At 46.9% G+C, this 26248-nt stretch overlaps 2 protein-coding genes across 6 annotated transcripts; one reads left to right on the top strand and one right to left on the bottom strand.

Moving 5' to 3' along the window:
- The first annotated feature begins 65 nt into the window (after positions 1–65).
- LOC109900578 (atrophin-1) lies at positions 66–17346 on the top strand. Of its 2 annotated transcripts, XM_031787182.1 has the most exons (11): positions 66–456; positions 965–1070; positions 5286–5429; positions 7316–7420; positions 7837–7956; positions 8063–10869; positions 13431–13647; positions 13756–15226; positions 15416–15559; positions 16124–16304; positions 16565–17346. In XM_031787182.1, exons 3-11 carry the CDS (start codon positions 5403–5405, stop codon positions 16596–16598), a joined length of 5106 nt encoding a protein of 1701 aa, XP_031643042.1. In that variant the 5' UTR covers positions 66–456; positions 965–1070; positions 5286–5402; the 3' UTR covers positions 16599–17346. The 2 variants fall into 2 exon arrangements, with proteins under 2 accessions (XP_031643042.1, XP_031643043.1); XM_031787183.1 differs by lacking the exon at positions 965–1070.
- A 3876-nt stretch (positions 17347–21222) lies between these two features.
- Positions 21223–25168, bottom strand: LOC109906345 (uncharacterized). 4 transcript variants are annotated; one of them, XR_002257387.2, is made up of 6 exons: positions 24908–25165; positions 23658–23886; positions 22749–23422; positions 22398–22536; positions 21969–22076; positions 21223–21877 (listed from the first exon to the last, which is right to left on the bottom strand). XR_002257387.2 is itself a non-coding variant. In XM_020504010.2 (5 exons), exons 3-5 carry the CDS (start codon positions 22902–22904, stop codon positions 21558–21560), a joined length of 615 nt encoding a protein of 204 aa, XP_020359599.1. In that variant the 5' UTR covers positions 22905–23422; positions 23658–23886; positions 24908–25167; the 3' UTR covers positions 21223–21557. The 4 variants fall into 4 exon arrangements, 2 of the variants coding, with proteins under 2 accessions (XP_020359599.1, XP_031643041.1); XR_004202514.1 differs by having other exon boundaries at positions 22398–23422; positions 24908–25168; XM_020504010.2 differs by lacking the exon at positions 21969–22076 and having other exon boundaries at positions 24908–25167.
- Between the last annotated feature and the right edge of the window lie 1080 nt (positions 25169–26248).

The following is a 26248-nucleotide window of genomic DNA, read 5'->3' as shown; positions in this document are numbered from 1 at the left end:
GCAAGCGCAGTAGTTCCCTCCTTCACATGGTTACTATGGTTACTACACAATAGGAGACGGGACAGGGCGCTGTGCAAATGGGGAGAAGAAAAAACGAAAGGAGAGAGTAGGGAGGTGGTTTGCAGAACCGCTTGACTGATCACACTGTAGCTAGCTCCCCCGACACTGTGCAGAGTAAAAGAGAGAGGTAGACCGGGAGAGGGAGAGAGAGGTGGAAGGAGAAGAACCGGGGTAGGCCTCGGCCTAGGTTTTAGGGGAAAGGGTTATACACTCAAAGAAGAACTCCGTTCTAGGCATGAATAGAATGGATACAAAACTTTGAGACTGCACTATTATCTAGGCTATAATGGCATTATTCAGATCGATGCTGTTTGACTACACGTTGGGCTGCATGCTGTAGCCATGTGCCCATCAATACAATGATGGGGGAGAAGTTATAGAACAAAGGGAGAGAAGGTAAGATTCTGTAACTTGAGAGTTATTGTGTGTATAAAGGATCCATGCAAAGTAGCCTATAGGCTAATGCACAGTGATCCTACATTGGAGTGGGGGAAGATAAAACTGAAAAAGGGACTTCTCTCCTTCCCTCCCCTCTTCTGAGTGTTGGCCCTCTGCGCCTCTTCGTTCTCCCTGCCTCCCTTTCTTCTCGCTCCCCCATTCCTTAAGAATATGCAAATCACGCCCTCCTCGCCCTCTCTTTCTCTCTCCCTCGAAGTGCATCCCTTGCTCGCCCTCAGTAGATTTTGTGACTGTACCGACGGCAAAAAGTGCAAGTCGTCTTAACGGAGGAAGGGGGAGAAAGAGAAGGGGGAGAAGGGGGTGGGGAAGAGGCAAACGTACGCATCAATTCGTACAGTCTTCAGCGGCACCCCGTTTTTTCCTGCAACGATTTGGGAAGGAGAGAGAAATTTCTGCATTATTTTGCGGAACCGTTGCAATATGATCCAGCAGCCTCTGTTTATAGGTGCGCGTGCTGCTCCTATGTGTGTATGTCAACGTACAGTATAAACCGAGAGAGACGGTTAAAGAAAGGGAGAGTGAAAGGGGACACGCATCGCTGGATATCATAGGTAAGGAGAAGGGAAAATGGATGCTTATATATTTTTGCTATTCTTGTTGGCCACGTTTGTGTCTTCCCCCCCCTTTCTTTGTGCGTTAACAATCATGCGTTATGTGTAATTCATGCCCGGGTAAAATGTGTGTTAGGTTACAACGCACAACAGATGCACTCACATTCCAACGAGAAAAGGCGTCTCGGTGAGTCGGTAAAGAATGCCTTTCGCCATTCTATTCCGAATTATTTTTTCAAGACACGGAGAAAAAAAATAGTACCCTATGGAAGAAACACGACAGGCATAGATAGACACAGGACCCATTCTATTCTGCATTATCAGTGTTAGCCAATATGTGCTATTGCACATAGCGTCTACATCGCCTGTGTAGTCTATTCCGATGTAGCTCGCTTGTTGTACAGAATAGCAGAGCCGGTCGCATCTGCATGTGTATCAATAACAGTAGCGGGAGAAGAAAGAAAGAGAACCGTTGCGGTGCCTGCTTCTCGGTGTCTGCGTGTCGGTGTCTGTCGGTGATGTGAGCTGTGTAACTGCATGCATACTTACACGGGCTAAAGACATGCTGCGATGCATCACATATTTCATTTGAATGATTTCATGTGTGTGAGAGCGATAAACAGTTCATGTGCACATATGTGTGTGTCTGTGTTTGACCATTGCTGTACGTGGTGTGATTATTATAAGCTATGGTAAATGCTGTGTTTGACCATTGCTGTACGTTGTGTGATTATTATAAGCTATGGTAAATGCTGTGTTTGACCATTGCTGTACGTTGTGTGATTATTATAAGCTATGGTAAATGCTGTGTTTGACCATTGCTGTACGTTGTGTGATTATTATAAGCTATGGTAAATGCTGTGTTTGACCATTGCTGTACGTTGTGTGATTATTATAAGCTATGGTAAATGCTGTGTTTGACCATTGCTGTACATTGTGTGATTATTATAAGCTATGGTAAATGCTGTGTTTGACCATTGCTGTACGTTGTGTGATTATTATAAGCTATGGTAAATGCTGTGTTTGACCATTGCTGTACGTTGTGTGATTATTATAAGCTATGGTAAATGCTGTGTTTGACCATTGCTGTACGTTGTGTGATTATTATAAGCTATGGTAAATGCTGTGTTTGACCATTGCTGTACGTTGTGTGATTATTATAAGCTATGGTAAATGCTGTGTTTGCTTTTAGTGTTGATGGACCACAGCCAGGGACCAGCAAATGAATCCATGAATAGTAGCAGCCAGCCACCTGTGACTAAGATATACAGTGACTGTAAACGGTATCTATGTGTCATTAGGATCCATATCTGCTTTACATTGGGCCCATAGGCCTACACTTCCCAAATATTGATTCCGTAGTACAAGTGATGGCTCAATGTTTATCATTGAGTGTGTGGAATTGTGAATTCTCTAACTACTGCAATATAGTAGACAACAAGTCTATGGGTAAAGTCACTGTAGAGCTATGCACATTGCACGTGTAAAGGAGGTGGTTCTGTGAACCAAGATAGCTTGATGACTGACGAGTAGCCTAGTCTGAGACGTGGACTTGTGTTAGCTCTCCGGGCTAATGCCTAGGCTTTAGCTCAGCAGGATAACAGAGTCTTGTGGCACTTAGTCCAGGTTCAAAGTCAGTCGGTCCCACACACTCACCTGATGTTGAATTCATGCCAACTGACTATACACTACTATTCAATGTGTGTGTCTGTGTGTGTCTGTGTGTGTCTGTGTGTGAATCTGTAACTAACAGCTGTAACTGTTTGTATACAGTGTGTGAGTGTATGAATAAGTCAACATATGCAGTATGCACTAATAATTCATATATGTAGTAATGGTTCCACCATCAGATTTACTGTACCTGTGATAATTCAAACACACACACTGAATCTGTGTGTTTACTGCTCGATGGGTTGAACACAAGGACCTCCATTGTCAGTGCTAACTACCTGGCTAAATATATCCCTTTATATCACCCAGTGTGCCACTGTTCTATTTATATCCTCATTCGGTACACATGAGCTTGACTGGGTGAATGGGTGAATGTGTTGGACATGTAAAACCTGTGTCATATTTCATAGTCTACTACCCTAATGAATGAAGGGGTGAATGAGTTGGACCTGTACAACCCGTGTCATATTTCATAGTCTACTACCCTAATGAATGAAGGGGTGAATGAGTTGGACCTGTACAACCCGTGTCATATTTCATAGTCTACTACCCTAATGAATGAAGGGGTGAATGAGTTGGACCTGTACAGCCCGTGTCATATTCCATAGTCTACTACCCTAATGAATGAAGGGGTGAATGAGTTGGACCTGTACAGCCCGTGTCATATTTCATAGTCTACTACCCTAATGAATGAAGGGGTGAATGAGTTGGACCTGTACAGCCCGTGTCATATTTCATAGTCTACTACCCTAAACAATGAAGAGGTGAATGAGTTGGACCTGTACAGCCCGTGTCATATTTCATAGTCTACTACCCTAATGAATGAAGGGGTGAATGAGTTGGACCTGTACAGCCCGTGTCATATTTCATAGTCTACTACCCTAAACAATGAAGGGGTGAATGAGTTGGACCTGTACAGCCCGTGTCATATTTCATAGTCTACTACCCTAATGAATGAAGGGGTGAATGAGTTGGACCTGTACAGCCCGTGTCATATTTCATAGTCTACTACCCTAAACAATGAATGGGTGAATGAGTTGGACATATATGTTGCATGTCATGGTCAATTACCTGTATCTATTAGTGATGGGGGGAAGATCAGTTACATATTGGGATATTATTTTTGACAATATATTGTATCGTATTGTTTTGACAATATTGCAATATTATTTTCCCATGACTGATCAAAACTCGCTTTCTCATGATCTGTTGTCTGAGCAATATTTTTGGAACATCGAATCGCAATAAAACAAGTGTCAATGTGCAAAACATAGAATCGTGAAAATCGCAATACACATCGTATCAGCACATAAGTATCATGGTAATGTCGTATCGTGAGGTCCCTGGTAATTCCCAGCCCTAGAATCTATGAATGAATGAATTATCAGACTGTTAACCCCATGTAGGTTTGGGTCTGGGGCTGGGCTCCTGGAGGGTAGGTAAGGGGTGGCAGGTAGCCTAGTGGTTCGAGCATTGGACTAGTAACCTAGAAGGTTGCAAGATCAAGTCCCAGAGCTGACAAGGTAAAAATCTGTCCTTCTGCCCCTGAACAAGGCAGTTAACCCACTGTTCCTAGGCCGTCATTGTAAATAAGAATTTGTTCTTAACTGACTTGCCTAGTTAAATAAAGGTGAAATAAATGAGCTAATGTGGTTCTAATAGCCCCGCTGGTTACCTGAGGCTCAGTATCAAATAGAGATGGCTATAACAGTTTAAACTCTTTCTGACCCAGGCTGAACTCAAACACACATCCAATTTCTTTGGGAAGGTTCTGTACAGTATCCAAGTACGAATGTTCATCAGCATAAGGGAATAATCTGTGCACACAATATTTTCTTCCAAATGTGTTTATTGTGATACACGACAGTATCCCTAAATCTGTGTACAGATTACATGTCCTTAAAGGAAAACCACACAAAACTATATTTTGGTATTTTTTTCATTAGTCCATTGTTGCAGTATGAATCAAAATGCACCATACCGGCTGTATTTCTGTGTTTTAAAGTTATATATCTTGAAAACTTGATTTCTGACATGCAACATTTTTGGGACTATATCAACAATGGACTAATGAAACAAATACCAAAATATCGTTTTTGAGTGGAGTTTTCCTTTAACTGTGATTCTTCTGAATGAACTGAACTGCGGTGTATTACTCATCAATGCATCCATTCCGTATTGAAGTGTGATATGAGTCAGATATCGGTTTTCCTGTAGCATCGCTGTGTTGAGGATCCTTGACTTGTACATGCACTCAAAGCCATGCCAGGTTAATCAGTCCACCATTGCAATGAATTGCCTATAACCGTAGTTGTAATGTTGATGTTATTGTTCGATATTGATTATTCAATATTTATCCTTCGACATGTGTACATCATTTGTTATTATGATTGATGGTGCACTGTAACGTGTCCTGTAAAATAATGTGTTGTTTTATTGTTGTTGTATTATTGTATTTGATTTGTATGGGTTTTCTGATGCTACCTAATTCAATGGGACTGGCCTGGTTAGGTAGACAATTCATCATTGTGGTGTTTTTTCCAGGTTGTAGAAGCTCAGATGGTGGTGAGGTGATTTTCAGTCCTACAGAGAAAGACAAGGACACCACTTCATTCACTGCTATGGCCTGTGGGGAGGGATGGACATCATAAAGGAGTCACGATGAAAACTCGAACTCACAAAGAATCGGTATGAACTGTTTCAATGGCTTCCTTCATCTCTACCTTGTTCCCCTGTGTAGCTGAGTGTGCATGTGTGGGTCAGATTGCAGATGTGTTTATTGTTAATATGTTGTATTATATTGCACGGAGATGGATTGTGATGTTACATTTGACATCATTTAAGATTAATAAGACTTTTGAGGGTTAAGATATTCTCTGTGTGTATTCTGTGTGGACATTGATGTCATAATTATTCCTCTCTCTGTTCTCTTCTCTCTTCCTCGTTCTTGCCACCTTCTACCCTCCCAATTCCTCTTCTCTTCTCTCCTTTCCCTCCTCATGCTCTTACCTCCCCCACCCATTACTGATCCTCTCTCCTTTCCCTCCCCCACCTATTACTGATCCTCTCTCCTTTCCCTCCTCATTCTCTTCCCTCCCCCACCCATTACTGATCCTCTCTCCTTCCCTCCTCATTCTCTTCCCCCCACCCATTACTGATCCTCTCTCCTTTCCCTCCTCATTCTCTTCCCTCCCCCACCCATTACTGATCCTCTCTCCTTTCTCCCTCATTCTCTTCCCTCCCCCACCCATTACTGATCCTCTCTCCTTTCCCTCCTCATTCTCTTCCCTCCCCCACCCATTACTGATCCTCTCTCCTTTCCCTCCCCCACCCATTACTGATCCTCTCTCCTTTCCCTCCTCATTCTCTTCCCTCCCCCACCCATTACTGATCCTCTCTCCTTTCCCTCCTCATTCTCTTCCCTCCCCCACCCATTACTGATCCTCTCTCCTTTCCCTCCTCATTCTCTTCCCTCCCCCACACATTACTGATCCTCTCTCCTTTCCCTCCTCATTCTCTTCCCTCCCCACCCATTACTGATCCTCTCTCCTTTCCCTCCTCATTCTCTTCCCCCCCCACCCATTACTGATCCTCTCTCCTTTCCCTCCTCATTCTCTTCCCTCCCCCACCCATTACTGATCCTCTCTCCTTTCTCCCTCATTCTCTTCCCTCCCCCACCCATTACTGATCCTCTCTCCTTTCCCTCCTTATTCTCTTCCTCCCCCACCCATTACTGATCCTCTCTCCTTTCTCCCTCATTCTCTTCCCTCCCCCACCCATTACTGATCCTCTCTCCTTTCCCTCCTTATTCTCTTCCCTCCCCCACCCATTACTGATCCTCTCTCCTTTCCCTCCCCCACCCATTACTGATCCTCTCTCCTTTCCCTCCTTATTCTCTTCCCTCCCCCACCCATTACTGATCCTCTCTCCTTTCCCTCCTCATTCTCTTCCCTCCCCCACCCATTACTGATCCTCTCTCCTTTCCCTCCTCATTCTCTTCCCTCCCCCACCCATTACTGATCCTCTCTCCTTTCCCTCCTCATTCTCTTCCCTCCCCCACCCATTACTGATCCTCTCTCCTTTCCCTCCTCATTCTCTTCCCTCCCCCACCCATTACTGATCCTCTCTCCTTTCTCCCTCATTCCTGCCCCCTCCATATTTCATTATCCTTCATTCCCCCTTACCCTTCCTGATCCCCTTTCCCCTCCTTTCTGCCCTCTCCATCCCTTACTTTTTATTTCCCCCTCTCCCTCCTCCTCCTTGGTTTTGTCCTCTACTGTTCTCTTTACTTATTGTTTTGACCCCTTTACGTCCCTCTACCCCCCCAACCCCCCTTTACCTCCCTCTACCCCCCTTTACCTCCCTCAACCCCCCTTTACCTCCCTTTACCCCCTTTACCTCCCTCTACCCCTCTTTACCCACTCTACCCCCATTACCCCCCTTTAACCACCCTCTACCTCCCTCTACCCTCCTTTACCCCCCTCATACCCCATTTCCCCTTCTCTCTCTTCGTTTGTTCCTCCTCTCTCCTTTTCTCCTCCTCCTTCTTGCCCCTTCCACCCCTGTCGGTTCAGATGCCAATGCGCAGTGGGCGGAGGCGGGGGGGAAGCAATGAGGAGAGGAGGGGTAGACGCCCGCATCCCAGCCCTTCTCGTGCAGAACGAAACGACAGGCAGACGGTGAGAACCTATCATGTTTTATGTCTGTTCTTTCCCGTGTTCTCTCTAAGAATCTCTTGTAATGTTGTCCTTCTCTGTCTCTAGTAATGGCAGTCTCTTTCTCCTTATGGCTTTGTTTGTCATGTAGTCTTTCCATCTAGATTTGTCTATAGTAAAGTGTGTGTGTGTGTGTGTGTGTGAGTGAGAGAAGAGGCTGTCAGTCATTAGATATTGATCTACATGTAAGCCTTAATGAAGCCGTGTGTCTGTATGCCTGTATGAGTGCCTGTATGAGTCATCACCACCATGGTTGCCTTATACATACAATTGTAGTGCCAGATTGGTGTGTCTTATACTGCTTTACCTGCAGTGTCATATCTTTGAGTTTGTCTTTCTTACTTAAAAAAATTATATACATGGCATATTCTGTATCGTAGCAAAGAGCTGCTGGCGAGGAATTGGCTGTCAGTCGCTTCAATCACAGATCGCAAGGCCATGATTCGTCAGAGAGTGAAGGGGAGGAACTTGTGCCTCCACCAAAGAGGCAGAAAGTCCAGGTTAGTGTAACGTGATGTTGAACTGCACCACTAGGTTGAATTAGGATGTTTTAATGTCAACATTTAATTAATATATACTTTTCTCATATTCACCTTATGTCATCAGGATTCTTCCTCTGTCACCAACCCACCGACTTCAACTCATTCAACTGACAGTACTCCCCCCACTATACCGCCCCCACCCTCGGCTCCCAGACAGTCACGTGACAGTGACAACGAGGATGGTCAATCCCAGGGCAGCAGGAGTTCAGTTGTAGGGAGCTTGGCCAATAGTCTGAGCAGTGGGCGGGACATCGACCAGGACAATCGATCTTCCTCCCCGAGTCTCTCTGCCTCGCCACCAGCCAGTTTAGACTCGGACTCTGATGGTCCAGACTCACCAAAGCAAGGAGAGGGGGAACGGGAGAAAAGGAAAGAGGGAGGAGTGGGGAAGACAGGAGGAGAGGAAAGGAGAGCAGCCAGAGAGGGGAGAGGGGATGAGTCTTGCGGGGATGGAGAAAAGACGGATGGAGGAATAGAGGACAGCCCTTCTCTGAAGCTGCCATCCTCCTCCATCTCTTCCTCTGCTCCTGTTCCCTCTCTCCGCGGAGCAGGGGATTCAGCCAATGACAGCAATAGTGTCAGGAAGTCCTATTTCTCACAGGACTCCAAGCTGGTGAGCAAGATGGAGTATGGACCGGCCAGCGCTGACACTGTGCACAGTGGCAATCGAATGAACTCCAAAGCTAAAGCTCAGTGCGTGACCAAGGCAACTGTCGCCGGGGGAGACTATCCCCACGGCAACCCCAACATTCCACACCCCCCTCCACCACCCCTTCCTCCTCCACCAGCGCTGAAACCCTTAGAACTAGGGGGGCAGAACCTGCCCTCAGAAGTCAAGGTAGAGAGAGAGAAAATGGAGAAAGGTGAGAAACTGATGGACAACAAGACGGCTCCTCCCTCTCTGTTACCCCAAACCAGCCCCTTACCCCCCTCCCAGCCCCCGCCCCACCCCCATCACTATAGCCCCACTGGCTGGCAGGGAGGCACTGCAACCGGTTGCCAGGGGAGCTGGGGCTACACCCGTTACTCTGGTAACCACCACACTCACCAGCCGCAGCACCAACCCCCAGTGCAGCAGCAGCAACTGCCATCCGTCTACAACCCCCCTTCCTCCCGTCATTCGTCCTCCTCCCACCCCCCTTACCTCCCCCACCCCCACAAGGAGTACCTCCCCAGGTACGCTTCCGGGGGAGGGGAAAGGGAGAGGGGGGTGGCCGGCGAGAGGGAGAGGGGGGGAGTGAGGGTGGAGTATGGGGGGAGGGAGATAGGTAGGGATTTCTCGGCTGGTAGTGGTAGTAACAGCAGCACTTCTGGTGGGATGGGGGGTCCTAATGGGGTCCAAGGGAGGGAGTTTGGGGGTCAGAACCGGGAGTACCCGGGCCTGGGACCTCAGGGCTCTGGGAGAGACCCCCCAATGGGTCCTGGGGGAAGAGAATTTGGACCGGGGGGGTTCAGAGAAAGAGAGAGGGATAGAGAGAGGGAGAGGGAGGGAGAGAGGGATGTAGGAGGAAGGGAGTTTCCTTTACAGAATCGTAATGAGAATCAGAACAGAGAGTTTGGACCCACCGGTGCTGGGGGAGGAAGGGGGCACCCCAGAGACAAAGAGGGGGGGCGGTGGGGCGAGTTTGGGGGCCAGATGAGAGAGGTGGGGGGCAATAGTAACCCCAATAATAACCCCCTACCACTAGGAAACCCCCCAAGCTCAACCAGTGGGTTACCTGCAGCCCCCATGCTAAACCGCGATCCCCCTTCCTCGCCCCAAAACAACCCCAGCCACCCTACCCTACCCCCACACCCACATCCTCAAAGCGCCTCCAAACGAGACTACCCCCCATCGATGGACCAGGGACAGACAAGGCACAGTTCCCCCTCTGGACCAGAACACTTCCACAGAGAGTACCCTCCTGGGGCCAAGGACTATCCCCCTGGTGGCCCACCCTCCACCGGCCCGGCCCGTGAGTACCCCAGCCCTCCCGGAATGACTCCAAACCTGGGCCGAGACTACCCAGGTGGACCTCAGATCCCCCACCTGCCCCACCCCCACTTTCCAGCCCAGCAGCCCAGAGACAGGGACCGAGAGAGGGACACCAACCAGCGAGAGTCGTCTCTCTACCAAAACCGTGGCGGTCCCCCCCAACCCCCTTCCCTTTCTCCCTCCTCTTCCTCCTCCACTCCTCATGGACACCCTCCGAATGCTCCTTACCCTCCTCCGCCACCTCCTCCCCCTCTACCCACTCCCCAAACCTCCCTCGCTCAGCCCCAACCCCCCTCTGGCCTGGTACCCAATCACGTTCGTCCGGCAAATTACCCTTCCTCCAATCAGACTCCTGCAACACCCCTCTCTCCTTTACTAAACCCCTCGACCAATCAGATGGGAGGGTTTCCTTCCTACCCGCCAGGCTCCTCCTCCGGGGCCAACATGTCACTTCCTGGTTCAGGTGTGTCACCTGGCTGCCGGCCCTCACCCTTCCACAGCACTTTGAACAGCCACGCCCCCTTCAGCGGCCCCTACCACTCCAATGGGAACAGTGGGAACAACCTGGTCCCGACTAACAGCAATAGTAACAGTAGCAGTGGCAGCAGCCATACCAACTCTCTCTCTCAGTCCCTCTCACCTCAAAACGCCTCAAAAGGACCCCCACCTCTTAGTAACCCCGGCAACAACAATGGCACTTCGGCCCCTGGCTGTAGCTCCTCACTTCCTAGAGATGGGCATTCTGATTCGTCCACAGGTCCACCTCCCCCACCTGTCATCAAGGAGGAACCAATAGAGGAGAGGGAGGAGAGTGAAAGCCCACCTCCTGTTTTAAGAAGCCCCTCCCCTGAGCCCAAGCCGGTGGACATTCCGATCCACGCCAGCCAATCAGCACGGTGAGATGGGATAGGCGTCATAGCAACAGAAGGGCTACATCATATGTCACTCTAACAAGTTCTACCAACTGATTTATGTGGTTTTATCTCTGTTTTTGGCACTGGCACTTATCATAATATGTCAGCTATTATTTATAGATAAAGGGGCTGAGAAATGTATTCCTGTCACAGAAGAGGTTTTGTAGACAGGCCTACAGTATATCAAAGACAACAACACCCATCACAGAAGATGTTTTGTAGACAGGCCTATAGTATATCAAAGACAACAACACCCATCACAGAAGAGGTTTTGTAGACAGGCCTACAGTATATCAACGACAACAACACCCATCACAGAAGAGGTTTTGTAGACAGGCCTACAGTATATCAACGACAACAACACCCATCACAGAAGAGGTTTTGTAGACAGGCCTACAGTATATCAAAGACAACACCACCCATCACAGAAGAGGTTTTGTAGACAGGCCTACAGTATATCAAAGACAACACCACCCATCACAGAAGAGGTTTTGTAGACAGGCCTACAGTATATCAAAGACAACAACACCCATCACAGAAGAGGTTTTGTAGACAGGCCTACAGTATATCAAAGACAACACCACCCATCACAGAAGAGGTTTTGTAGACAGGCCTACAGTATATCAACGATAACACCACCCATCACAGAAGATGTTTTGTAGACAGGCCTACAGTATATCAACGATAACACCACCCATCACAGAAGATGTTTTGTAGACAGGCCTACAGTATATCAAAGACAACACCACCCATCACAGAAGAGGTTTTGTAGACAGGCCTACAGTATATCAAAGACAACAACACCCATCACAGAATATGTTTTGTAGACAGGCCTACAGTATATCAAAGACAACACCACCCATCACAGAGGAGGTTTTGTAGACAGGCCTATAGTATATCAAAGACAACACCACCCATCACAGAAGAGGTTTTGTTGACAGGCCTACAGTATATCAAAGACAACACCACCCATCACAGAAGAGGTTTTGTAGACAGGCCTACAGTATATCAAAGACACCACCCATCACAGAAGATGTTTTGTAGACAGGCCTACAGTATATCAACGATAACACCACCCATCACAGAAGAGGTTTTGTAGACAGGCCTACAGTATATCAAAGACAACACCACCCATCACAGAAGAGGTTTTGTAGACAGGCCTACAGTATATCAACGATAACACCACCCATCACAGAAGAGGTTTTGTAGACAGGCCTACAGTATATCAACGACAACAACACCCATCACAGAAGAGGTTTTGTAGACAGGCCTACAGTATATCAACGACAACACCACCCATCACAGAAGATGTTTTGTAGACAGGCCTACAGTATATCAAAGACAACACCACCCATCACAGAAGATGTTTTGTAGACAGGCCTATAGTATATCAAAGACAACACCACCCATCACAGAAGAGGTTTTGTAGACAGGCCTACAGTATATCAAAGACAACACCACCCATCACAGAAGAGGTTTTGTAGACAGGCCTATAGTATATCAAAGACAACACCACCCATCACAGAAGAGGTTTTGTAGACAGGCCTACAGTATATCAAAGACAACACCACCCATCACAGAAGAGGTTTTGTAGACAGGCCTATAGTATATCAAAGACAACACCACCCATCACAGAAGAGGTTTTGTAGACAGGCCTACAGTATATCAAAGACAACACCACCCATCACAGAAGATGTTTTGTAGACAGACCTACAGTATATCAAAGACAACACCACCCATCACAGAAGAGGTTTTGTAGACAGGCCTACAGTATATCAAAGACAACACCACCCATCACAGAAGATGTTTTGTAGACAGGCCTATAGTATATCAAAGACAACACCACCCATCACAGAAGATGTTTTGTAGACAGGCCTACAGTATATCAAAGACAACACCACCCATCACAGAAGAGGTTTTGTAGACAGGCCTACAGTATATCAAAGACAACACCACCCATCACAGAAGATGTTTTGTAGACAGGCCTATAGTATATCAAAGACAACACCACCCATCACAGAAGATGTTTTGTAGACAGGCCTACAGTATATCAAAGACAACACCACCCATCACAGAAGAGGTTTTGTAGACAGGCCTACAGTATATCAAAGACAACACCACCCATCACAGAAGATGTTTTGTAGACAGGCCTATAGTATATCAAAGACAACACCCATCACAGAAGATGTTTTGTAGACAGGCCTACAGTATATCAAAGACAACACCACCCATCACAGAAGATGTTTTGTAGACAGGCCTACAGTATATCAAAGACAACACCACCCATCACAGAATATGTTTTGTAGACAGGCCTACAGTATATCAAAGACAACACCACCCATCACAGAAGATGTTTTGTAGACAGGCCTATAGTATATCAAAGACAACACCACCCATCACAGAAGATGTTTTGTAGACAGGCCTATAGTATATCAAAGACAACACCTGTCACAGAAGACATTGCCAGATAATAAAGATAGTATCATCATATGGGAACAGAATCTGGTGCACAAATTGGTTATATTTTGCTGATGTGGTTCTAGGTTCCACAGGGTTCTAGATCGGGGCAGTGGAAACTCCTGCGCCCGCAGCGACGTTCTCTTCGTCCCCCTGGACGGCTCCAAACTGTGGAAGAAGAGGAACGAGGTGATCGAGAGAGCCCGGAGAGAGGTGGAGCAGAGGGCCAGAGACCTGAGGGAGAAAGAGCGGGAACGAGAGAGGGAGAGAGAGAGGGAGCGGGACCTGGAGAGGCATCTACAAGTGAGTATAATGAGGCAGGGAGGGGGAGGCGATGAGCGAGGGAGAGGGACACAATGCTCAATTTCCTTCTCCATTTTGTCTCTTTAAATGCTCCCTCTTTCCCTGCAGCAACAGAAGGACAATAACAATGCAAATATACGCCAGGGATCCTCTCTCTTCTTCCCCTCCTCTTCCTCCATCCTCCTCGACCCTAACTCCTCTTCTTCAAACCCTGGGTCTCACCCTCAACCTCACCCCCAGCAGCACCACTCCCACCCTCACCCCCACGCTCACCTCCACCACTCCCACCTCCACCCCTCCCTCTCTCAACACATCCCACACTCCCTCCTCATGCAGTCTATGGGGGGTTCAACGGTGGTTGGCCCACAGGGGGCTCTGGGGATCGGGTTAGGAGGGCCGTACCTGGGCCCTGACACCCCGGCACTGCGGACCCTGAGCGAGTACGCCCGGCCCCACGCCATGTCCCCCCTAGGGGCTAGTCGCCAACACCAACACCCGCATGTCCACCATCATGGCCACCCTCATGGCCACCCCCATGTCCACCCCTCCTTCTTCCTCCCCCAGTTCCAGAACCATGCTCTGGCCCACCCACATCACATGCCTGCTGATGCAGCCACAGCGGCAGCCATCTTGGGTTTCCTCTATGGGGGCAGTATGGAGGGAGGGCCAGGGGGGCATGGAGGAGGACATGGGGGGATGGGGGGTGCAGGGTTAGGGGGGATGGGGTTTCCCCATGCAGTGGCAGCCCACCGTGAGCGCATGAAGCCGGGGTTTGAGTTTAAGAGTGAGGACAGGGTGTACCAGCCGGGCTCCTTGGGAGATCCTACGGCTCTCGCCCTCGCCCACTCCCACTCGCATGCCCACGCACACGCTCATGCACATGCTCACTCCCTACTGCTGGGGGGAGGGGGTGGAGGTGAGGTGTCCATTTACGGCACCCCCCCTCCCCAGGCTCCTCCACCCCCACCACCGCCCCTCCAGAACCCAGCGTTAGCCCCAGTGAGTCGCCTCCCTAACCCTCCTCCCGCCCCTCAGTCCCTCTCCAACCCTCCCCCCTTCTCCCTGCATCCTCCCTCGCTCCCCTCTCACCCTGCACCTGCACCAGCCCCTCCACCCCCGGCCCCTGCAGCTGCACCTCTGCCCGCTCCTCCTCCACCCTCCTCCAACCCTGTTTCATCCCTCCATCACCCCGCACCGCACTCCTTTCCCAGCTCCCTCCCCCCATCTCACCCCCCACCTGGCCCTGCCCCGGTGACCGCCCCTCCTGAGACCTACCCCCCTCCCACTTGCTCCCCCACCACCTCTGAGAGAGAGAGAAGTGGAGAGAGGGAGAGAGAAAGAGAGCGAGACAGAGCGGGGCTGCCAGCCGGTGGAGAGAGGGGACGAGAGAGGGAGCGAGAGAGAGAAAGAGAAAGAGAAAGAGGGGGAAGCAATGGAAGTGGAGGAAGTGGTGGAAGTGGAGGAGGAGGAACAGGAGGAGGAGAGATTCCGGGGCGTCTTCAGATGTTGAACGTCACGCCTCATCATCACCAGCACTCACACATCCACTCCCACCTGCACCTGCACCAGCAAGACACAGGTACCCACTGCTGCTAACCACAGTTGTGATCTTGTACTATGATCTACACACTACTATTTGGTGCTCTTTTGAGCTGGACCTGAGAAAGCTCTTCCTGTCTGATACAGATTTTGATGTTAACGTGGTTGTTGATGCTTTGACTCTTATTAAATATCTCCTTGTGTTTCCTGTTACATCATTGGCCCCTAGCGGCGGGCGGGGTGCACCCCCTGATGGACCCGTTGGCGTCGGGGTCTCCCCTGGCCCGCCTACCCTACCCAGGGGCAGCGTTGGGCACCCCCATCCTGGCACACCCCCTCACTGAAAGTGAGGTGCTACGACAACAACTCTTCGGTGGGGAAAGGCTGTTTTTTTTCAGTCCGTTTGTTTATTTTTCTGCCTGCCTGTCTGTCTATGTTGTATCATGAATATGATACCTAGTGTACCTATCTTTCTGTCACTATCTACCTTACCTGTCTCTCCTCTTCTCCACTCCTCCTCTCACCTGTCTCTCCTCTTCTCCACTCCTCCTCTCACCTGTCTTTTCTCCACTCCTCCTCTCACCTGTCTCTTCTCCACTCCTCCTCTCACCTGTCTCTCCTCTTCTCCACTCCTCCTCTCACCTGTCTCTTCTCCACTCCTCCTCTCACCTGTCTCTTCTCCACTCCTCCTCTCACCTGTCTCTCCTCTTCTCCACTCCTCCTCTCACCTGTCTCTCCACTTCTCCACTCCTCCTCTCACCTGTCTCTCCTCTTCTCCACTCCTCCTCTCACCTGTCTCTCCTCTTCTCCACTCCTCCTCTCACCTGTCTCTCCTCTTCTCCACTCCTCCTCTCACCTGTCTCTCCTCTTCTCCACTCCTCCTCTCACCTGTCTCTCCTCTTCTCCCTTTCTTCTTCCCTTTTCCTTCCCCCTCCAGGCGCTCCGTTCCGTGAGCTGCCCCAGCCCTCCTCTCTGACAGGTTCCATGTCAGCGGCCCACCAGCTCCAGGCCATGCAGCAGGCCCAGAGCGCAGAGCTGCAGATCCAGAGACTGGCTCTGGAACAGCAGTGGATCCACCACCACCACCATCACTCCCTCACCCAGGACGAGTACTACAGGTAGCCTACTAATGGGACCAGGGGAGCTGGGTGGTGTGTGTGTGTGTGTGTGTGTGTGTGTGTGTGTGTGTGTGTGTGTGTGTGTGTGTGTGTGTGTGTGTGTGTGTGTGTGTGTGTGTGTGTGTGTGTGTGTGTGTGTGTGTGTGCGCGAGTATGTGTGTGCGCGAGTATGTGTGTGCGCTAGTATGTGTGTGCGCGAGTATGTGTGTGTGTGTATCATCCCTGACCCTGTCTCATACAGTCTCTTCTCTCTTCCTCAGCCACTTAAAGAAGGAAAGCGACAAGACCCTGTAAGGGAGGAAAAAGAGAGGGGGAACAAGCCCACGGAAGACAAACCCAAAGGAGGAAGAAGAGAGGGGGAACAAGCCCACGGAAGACAAACCCAAAGGAGGAAGAAGAAAACAACAAAACAGAAGCACTAAGAACAATGAAGGAAGCATCAAACCATAGGAACCTGAGGAGTAATGAACTGATTGCGAAACCAGATGAAAAAGGGGAGAGAGGGATGAGAGGAGTGAAAACATTGCTCACAGTCTGTGTTGTCTGTACTATACCATAGCCCCAGACTCTGGGCGCATCACAGCGTATGTGTTTCAACTCCAGTTTTGTATTGTGCCCTGTACAGTATACTAGGTGGGAGCAGCAATATAATGCAGTACAGTCTGGTGTAAATTACCTTGTGCCAGGAAGAATGTGTACATGAGGCTCTCTTTTATGTCATTGCATGTAGCTAGGCGCTTATTCTGAACTGGTTGAACTCCTGGTTCTATTTTTAGTAATCGCCCTCTCTTTCCTAACGGATGGGTGGTGTATGAGTATGCATGAGACCAGCGATTAACAAGTGTCATATTATGTTAACGATTAGTTGTATTGTTATTATTATTCATGTCTGTTTGTTGATAATTGTATAATTCTATATACATATTATTTGTATTGTTATTTTATTACATTTTCATGGTATGGCGGTTTCTTTAGTTTTTTATTGTGAAACGAGATGCAAATGAAGGAAAAAGATAAACTACATCATTTTTTGGGGAAAATATATGGGTCTCTGATGTGGTTGTGTACAGTATGTTCTCTCCCCTCTCTCTCTCTCTCTCTCTCTCTCTCTCTCCCCCCCCTCTCTCTCTCTCTCTCTCTCCCGTCTCTCTCTCCTCTCTCTCTCTCTCTACACACAGACACGTGCATTTCTGTCTTGCTTTTTATATAAAACACACATAAAGCCTACAGTAACAGTCAAAAGTTTGGACACACCTACTCATTCAAGGGTTTTTCTTTATTTGTACTAGTTTCTACATTGTAGAATAGTAGTGAAAACACCAAAACTATGAAAAAAGTGTTCGACAAGTCAAATTTATATTTTATATTTGAGATTCATCAAAGTAGCTACTCTTTGACTTGATGACAACTTTGCACACTCATGGCATTCTCTCAACCATCTTCATGAGGTAGTCAACTGGAATGCATTTCAATTAACAGGTGTGCCTTGTTAAAAGTTCATTTGTGGAATTTCTTTCCTTAATGCGTTTGAGCCTTAATGCGTTTGAGCCTTGTGTTGTGCCATGGTACGGGTGATATACAGCAGATAGCCCTATTTGGTAAAGTCCATATTATGGCCAAAACAGCTCAAATACGCAAAAAGAAACAACAGTCTATCATTACTTTAAGACATGAATGTCAGTCAATCCGAAAAAGGTCAAGACCTTTGAAAGCTTCTTCAAGTTCGTCGTAAAAACCATGAAGTGCTATGATGAAACTTTCTCTCCTGAGGACCGTCACAAGGAAGGAAGATCCAGAGATATCTCTGCCGCAGAGGATAAGTTCATTAGAGTTAACTGCATCTCAGATTGCAGCCCAAATAAATGCTTCACAGAGTTCAAGTAAAAGATATCTCAACATCAACTGTTCAGAGGAGACTGCGTGAATCAGGCCTTCAAAGTTGAAATGCTGCAAAGGAATCACTACTAAAGGACACCAATAAGAAGAAAAGACTTGCTTGGGCCAAGAAACACGAGCAATGGACATTAGACCGGTGAAAATCTGTCATTTGGTCTGATGAGTCCATATTTGAGATTTTTGGTTCCAACCGATGTGTCTTGTGAGACGCAGAGTAGGTGAACGGATGATCTCGTGTGGTTTCCACCGTGAAGCATGGAGGAGGAGGTGTGATGGGGCTTTTCTGGTGACACTGTGATTTATTTAGAATTCAAGGCACACTTAACCAGCATGGCTACCACAGAATTCTGCAGCGATACACCATCCCATCTGGTTTGCGCTGAGTGGGACTATCATTAGTTTTTCAACAGGACAATGACCCAAAACACACCTCCAGGCTGTGTAAGAGCTATTTGACCAAGAAGGAGAGTGACGGAGTGCTGCATCAGATGCCCTGACCTCAACCCAATTGAGATGGTTAGGGATGAGTTGGACCACAGAATGAAGGAAAAGCAGCCAACAATTGCTCAGCATATGTGGTTAACTCCTTCAAGACTGTTGGCAAAGCATTCCAGATGAAGCTGGTTGAGAGAATGCCAAGAGTGTGCAAAGCTATCATGAACGGCAAAGGGTGGCTGCTTTGTAGAAATCTAAAATATATTTTGATTTGTTTAACAGTTTTTTTTTACTACGTGATTCCATGTGTTATTTCATAGTTTTGATGTCTTTACTATTATTCTACAATGTAGAAAATATTTAAAAATAAAGAAAAACCCTTGAATGAGTAGATGTCCAAACTTTTGACTGGTACTGTATATCGAATTCCTTTATTCTCCCTCACCCAACTGTCTCACTCTCTTTCTCTCCCTTCTCCTCTCTCCTTCCCTCTCCCTCCCTCCTTCTCGCCCTCTCCTCCCTCCCTCCCTCCCTCTCACCTTCCCTCGCCCCCTCTCCTCTCCCTCTCTCCTTCCCTATCCTCTCTCCTCTCTCTCTCCCTCTCTTCCCCCCCTCCTTCCTCTTTCCCCCCCTCTCTCCTCCCTCTCGCCTTCCCTTTCCCCCCTCTCCTTCCCTTTCCTCCCTCTCTCTGGGCGAGTGTAGCTAATAGGAGACATATGTATGGGATGAGTGTGAGACATGAAAGTTGTGTAGCACCAGTGAGCACCATCCCTGTACAGCCAACATTCCAGACCACACTAAATGAAAGAAGGAAACTGATAGGAGGAGCTGGAATCTTATGATTTACCGATGCTGTTAGAAGCTCAGGGCTGAATGTGTTCTAGGCTAAATGTGACAAATGCCTCTGTGCTGTTTAGAATAAATGCTCCTATAGTTTGTATTAATAATGTTTCAACCACAAAGAGGCAACTTCATCCTCTTCATACAGTACATGTGATGGTGTGACTTACGATTCCCTCTTTATACCAAGTGAAGTTAAAACCATCCAGTATTTACATGGTAATTGCATATGCAGCTGGACAGTGTGTTAACATGCTACGGTCTGACTATTCACATAAAACTATTTTACTTTGATCTCTATTTACAGATAGGAACTAACAGGGTAGGTCTTTGCCTTATAGTCTGTTTATAGTGCTGTATAGTCATCCATGTTACCATTCAGAACAGCTACTGTACTCTGCATTAACCATAGGAATAACATGCATTCAACAAGAGTTCATTAGTAGTAAAGAAGTAAACAGAGGTATATTAATGTCACAGTGTTTAACTGGCAAGTGCTATTAGCCTTCTCCTGCCCTCATGTTGAGCTGAGATATTCCATGGTAAATTGGTTGTGTGGCGTTTAAAGTCACCATAGAGAAGTATGTCGGCAGCATTCCGTATTGCAGCATCTACAGGACGATCCTGACATTCCATTCTGATGACATCACATCAGGGAGATATTCTTAGAGCCATCCTTCACCAGGGTGAGTGAGAAGGACAATGGCAAAGACGTAGAAATAGGTTGCATAGAATAAATAGATGTCATTTACATGGCCTGTCCATCATTGCAGCTTGGCTAACACACAGAAGTTTCGCCAATCAAATTATTACAGTGTAATTACCATTTTATCATGTCATTTCTGTACCAGGCTTCCCTCGGCATTCAATCAGGCAAGACTTTCTGTCAATGGTGCTGTCTGTTCTACCGGTAAGTGAACTACTTATGTGATCACAGAGCCATGGACTGACTGACAGGCTGCCTTGATTATATACTAATTGGAGTCACAGGCGTTTCAATGTTTCTTGTTTTTGCCAATCTGGTGAAGTATTCTCAGTGTCAGTCAAAGGGGGAGGGCTCAGGCTGCATGACAGTGAAATCTAATAACTACTCCCTTAGTCGTAGGAAAACACACATATAAACCCTCCCTCATTAACTCACTCATCCATTCACAAGCTGAGAAATATGCTGACATGGTGCTCATTGTAATTAAGAACAGACTCACTTGCACGTGTGCACACACAAAAATACACACAGAGACCTTTGTGTCTGAGTGAACCGTGAAGGCGACCAACACTACCTCCCAGACTAGCAACAGACACACATACCAGCGACAGGCAGACCAACGAGACAGACAGACAAACCAGTGAGCTGTGTTGACAGAGAAACCGTCTCACAGATACTAGTGTTTGCATCAAGTTGACATGGAGCTGTGCCGGCAGTGTGGAGAAACCTCAGCTGGACAGAAGTCAGACGGAACACACACAGACGTCATCTCTGAACAGTCCACTACCTAAAGGACATCGCGCCAACTTGACAACTGTTGGACACATTGGAGTCAACATGGGCCATCATCCCTGTGAAACGCTTTGACATCTTGTAGAGTCCATGCCTGACAAATTGAGGCTGTTCTGAGTGCAAAAGGGGGTGTACAGCATATATTCAGTGTGTTACAACAGTTAAGACAGAGTCCTGTGTCTTGGTGAGCATTTAGAATTCAGATAGAAGGCCAGGATCACGCAACACTGCCAGAGAAGATAGACAATAGCAGGTAAAGACACTTTAATAAACATTTTATCAACATGTATTTTGTGCCAGTCGGAATGTCTGCAAAGGTGAAATGTTCTAGAAAACATTTGGGGGTTTTCTGCAGCTGTATAACAAAGGTAGAGAACTGGGTCGCAGATCGACTGTATGTGGCAAGTTAATGTGTTGACTGACCTGTGTCTTCCTTTCACATAAAAGGGTTATAAGTTAATTGAAATACAATATCAAATCCATTACCTGCACAAAAAACAAACAAAAATAACCATTGTTTTCAAACCACTCACTCCGCATATAGGAGGTCACTCAAAGTAAAAATCCATCTCATCACTACAGAATTAGGCCAACAGTTCATTTTTCAGCGCTAGCCGCTTGGGCTTCAGTTTTCCATCGTCGAGGTTCAGGAAGACTTTCTGCATGAACTCAGAGGTGCTGCCCAGGACTATGGGGAAGTTCAGATGGAGGGAGTAGAGTAACCCAAAAACAACCACGAGAGCGTCTGGCCAGGAGCGGGAGTTAGTCATGACGATCTTATCCTCAAGGACAATGGATACATGGGCCGGTCTGATGGGTATACCACCCACCACCTCATTGTGCTGGCCCACCACTGAGAGAATGGAAACTCCATCCAGAATACCAGGGTTGCTGAGTTCTCCCACTTTAATGACAGAGGAAAAAAACTAAGTTTAAAAAACACAATACAAAAGAATGCGTTGATAATGGTACAGGCTGTAAAACCAGGTGAGTACCTCAACGATTTTGAAGACATCAGAACTATCCTCTCGTAACAACAAAGGGAGACCAGCCAGGACTGCAGAACGGGCCACAGTGATGTTATTTTCTCCCTGTGAAGTGAACTAAAGAGAGCACATTTCACAATGTCATTTAGCATTTAAATAATCCAGCAAGTTGAGCTCGTCAACCCCAACATAGGAGTAATCTAATCTGGTTCCAGTCACAGCCAATAGCTGAAGCACATGTCCATATAGCACACGGGTAGCCAATCTTATGCACAAAAAGCAGGTGTGGCTACAGGCTTTTGTTCCAACCAAGCAGTAAACAAAGTATTGGTTGAAGATTAGTTGATTAAGTGAACCAGGTGTGTCACTGCTTGGTTGAAACAAGAATCTGCAGCCACACCAAGATTGTCCATCCCTGATCCAGTGAATCCCACTCACCTGCTCGTTGTACACTCTCAGTGGACTTCCCCTCCTTCTCCCTGAACAGGGTCAGCAGGCGGGGCGTGTGGTGGTCCAAGGCAGAGTAGAACGTCTGCTGCAGGCTCTGATTGGTGATTCTCTGAAACTCAGCATGTACCTAAAGGAAAAGACAAAGCACACAGAACATCCCAATTTATGTCAGTCAGGCAAGTTGAGCCTGCCCTGAGAATGTTGTTACTGATAACCATGACTTGTGAGTACAATCAGAAGCCCATGTGACATGCATCAAAAAGGTCTGAACTGCAATGGAAATGTAGATTGTCCATTCATGTTCTCATAACAAAGACAACTTTTCTTAGTCTGCTTAACCTGGGCTTCGAGGAAGAGTGCTGGCCAGCGTGTTCTGAGATGCTCTACCGTAGGACTGGATTGAACTATTTCTTGGTGTCGGAGAGCAAATGTCTTCTGCATGTGTTGATTGATGAGTGGCAGGTCTCGGTTTTCTTTCATCATCTCATGGACCATCTCCGGCCTCTGTTTCTCTGTCACTTGGGTACGCTTTGGAATTGAAGATTGTCCAAGCCATCCTATGAAGAATGTTGTGTTTTTGATCCCTTGTTATTTTCAGCACCGTTTCACGTCTCAGATATGCACAATTGCTCTCTCTCAGAGCAAACTCAACTTCCATCGAGAAAGTGGCTATGACAAAAACTGCTGGGCGTCCTGTAACTCGGTGGCTGAGACTCCGGTTAAACCGAGGTCTGTATCACGTCATATTCGCAAAACCTTCCCCGTAGCCCTAGGAGAAGGCAAGTCTTCAACGGTCTCTAAGTTGAGGAGCTCGTTGTTGAAATCAGGGTCTTCATAAAGAAGACTGAAATCAAACTTCAGATGCAGTTTCTCCTTGAGCGTTGATATCAGCTCATTCAGTGAGTCAGGTTGAGAGGGCAGAATCACTTTCTCTATTCTGTTGTCGTTGAGGATGACTTTCAGTTTGATGGCTTCATTTACCGACCCTTCTGTCTCCATTTGGAATGTGAAATCTGAAAAAAGAAAGGACACAGCGTCAACAGAACTTAAAGCCACAGACTGTACGATTTCCCTATAATTTCCACAAATAAAATGCCCCTTGATTTCAAAGAGTATTACCTAAAATACAACTAACAACAACCGCACGACTGTGTTACAATAAATTGTTTGCTGAAAGGGATAGCTGTATGCCCACTGACCAATGTTATGGCTTGGTGATATGTGTTGAGAGCTTGTCAGTGAACCCACCTTCAGAAGTGGATACTTGGTCTGGATATTCTTTGGAATCAGACTCCAGCTTTTGAATGTGTTCTTCAACCTCACTGATCCAGTGGGTATCCTCTTCCTCTTTACACTGTGGGCTCTGGGTCCTCCTGTCTTAGACGGAGGCCCCACTCTTGAGTACATGACTGCTGCTGCTCAGGGGCAACCTGCACCAAAGTGATAGTAGCTTCAGCCTGCTGCTGGCAGTCGGACTCTGGAGGGAATGAGAAACAGTTGCACATGTAGATCTGTTAAAGTTGGAATGCGTTTTGGTAAAACTGCCACATCTGTTTGGAATATTACAACAACAAAGATGTCACTTCAAACAACAAACAATGCTTTATTCCCTCAGACATCATTGCATGCGTGATAGAACAGCAGTGTATGTAACTACTGTTGTATTACTTTGCTCAGCCTGGTCTCAGACTAGACGTAACATAGTAAAAGTACGTCCTGGATGTTCAAATAAGTATGATCTGTTACGTTTGGTATGGTTACATAAGACAGAAGGTTACTTTAAGGCAAAAATGAAAGGAGGGTGGTTGGTCAGGGTGGATGGATGGGTGTATAATGGAAACGTCTAGTACAAAGGTAGCGTGTAGCAACTTTTCAACGACTTACTACTTTGCAACTACTTAGCTAACCCCTCCCCTAACCTTAACTCTTAACCCTAACACCTATCCTAGCTAACGTTAGCCAGCTAGATCAAATTAGCGTTAGCCACCTAGCTAACTTTATCCAAAACAAATTGGAATTCGTAACGTTTTGCAAATTCATAACATATTGTACATTTAGCAAATTTATAACATCACACAAATTGTAATTAGTAACATACACAAAATGGATGATGGACATCCACAAATTAATAAATACCATATGAAAAGTAACAAATACTAAATGGAAAGCTTCGGAATTAAGTACAGAATAATATGAAACGTTGATACCAGGTTGCGTTGCTGGATGCTCGTCTCCTCCTTTTCAAAAACAAAACTGGGAAGAAATGCAGTGGCTCTGTTTCACACGTTGAGGATCTCAGCTCGAAGGCCAGTTCCCCAGACTTCACTGTACATTTAGGTTTTGTAACCAGCACTTTCAATGAAGACTCACCATTGACAAACATTTTTGATCTGGGTAGAAAGCTTGGTAACGTTATTAGATAGACACCCGTGTAGCTACCCCTCCCATTTTGTATGTGGTTAGACGCTACAAACAATTGACTGAATGAAGCTACATACCTCCTTTGTGCAACATCAACAGCCCACGAAGACGTTCATTCTCCTCTTTCGTATGGAAAACGTCTAGCGGGTACTGTTATCGTTTTTTCAACGACCCCAAATATCTCCTCAGCAGCCGCTGTTAATTTCTGGTTGAGAAATTCTCTCTTCAACTCTCTTTTTGACAGTTTTTATTGTTTATTTTCTTTCATGCAAAATTAGCATGCACTTCTGCAGAATATAAACACAGAAGCGCATGCCCCTCTGTGTAGGGCATCACAAATGATTGACTATCGCCCTCTGCTGGAGTGGAATGCGACAGTTTTCTTCTATGATATCATGGCGGTCCGCGAAAGCAACCGTTTAAAGTGCATGTCGCCACCTACTGTGCTGGAGAATGCGATCAATCATGGTCTGCCTAATTCTGTACTACCAAGCAAATTAAATTAAATAAAACAATAAATCCCTACTAACTTCTACCCCCCAAAAAAACTGATACGCCACCACAACCCATTAAACTTGATCTATATCATGCTGATGTAACAGTATAGACTTTACATCTGCCCCTCGCCCGACCTGGGCGCGAAACAGGGACGCTCTGCACACATCAACAGTCACCCTCGAAGCATCGTTACCCATCGCTCCACAAAACCCGCGGCCCTTGTAGAGCAAGGTTTCAAAGCAAGTGACGTCACCGATTGAAACGCCACTAGCGCGCACCACCGCTAACTAGCTAGCCATTTCACATCGGCTACACTGAAACAATCCACCCTTAAGATTATTCAGCTATGTCTATGTCTACAACCATTTCAACAGTAACATATGTTACTCCCAATAACAACTTTTGCCGCATCCACAATAACCTTCAACTTGGCATTTCTGCTTTCCACAACCTGAGTCGTGTTGATAACCTTACCAATGAAAGCTATGAAGTTAACTTCATTCACTATCAAAGTGTCCTTTGACCCAGCACATTCATAAGCACAAGATTTCTGAACGGGTCTCGAAACCATGCCAGGTCCAGTAGAAGCACCAGGACATTAGGTCCACTTAGTGCAGTAAGCTCCACCATGGAAGCTCCATCATTCCACACTGTAGTTCCACTAATCTATTTTACAGCCTCTGCATATGATACATCATGACTGATTCTATACCTCTGAGCCTCTCTCTGCACCTGGGATCTACCAAATGCTACACCCCCCCCCCCCCCCCCACAATTACCTTCACATTGCTCTCACATTCACCGTAACCATGTTCCCCACATACTTTCTGTCCTTTACCCTGAGCACCTACATGTCCCATTCTTCTGCATTTAAAACACAGCAATATATATGGGAGAAATTCTCTGACATTGAAACTGAT

Source organism: Oncorhynchus kisutch, linkage group LG13 (assembly GCF_002021735.2).
Source record: "Oncorhynchus kisutch isolate 150728-3 linkage group LG13, Okis_V2, whole genome shotgun sequence".
NCBI lineage: Eukaryota > Metazoa > Chordata > Actinopteri > Salmoniformes > Salmonidae > Oncorhynchus > Oncorhynchus kisutch.
The sequence above is the reverse complement of the archived record's forward strand: the minus strand, read 5'-3'. Positions and strand labels throughout refer to the sequence as shown.

Bases quoted from the DNA above. Each gene is read 5' to 3' on its own strand.
- LOC109900578 (XM_031787183.1), top strand. From the start codon at position 5,403: ATGAAAACTCGAACTCACAAAGAATCG. The intron at 7,957-8,062 runs GTTAGTGTAACG...TTATGTCATCAG, and splicing joins CAAAGAGGCAGAAAGTCCAG to GATTCTTCCTCTGTCACCAA. The intron at 13,648-13,755 runs GTGAGTATAATG...CTTTCCCTGCAG, and splicing joins ACCTGGAGAGGCATCTACAA to CAACAGAAGGACAATAACAA.
- LOC109906345 (XM_020504010.2), bottom strand. From the start codon at position 22,904: ATGGTCCATGAGATGATGAAAGAAAACCGAGACCTGCCACTCATCAAT. The intron at 22,537-22,748 runs GTTAAGCAGACT...CTTTTCCTTTAG, and splicing joins CACTCTTCCTCGAAGCCCAG to GTACATGCTGAGTTTCAGAG. The intron at 21,878-22,397 runs GTGAGTGGGATT...CTGTCATTAAAG, and splicing joins TGAGAGTGTACAACGAGCAG to TGGGAGAACTCAGCAACCCT.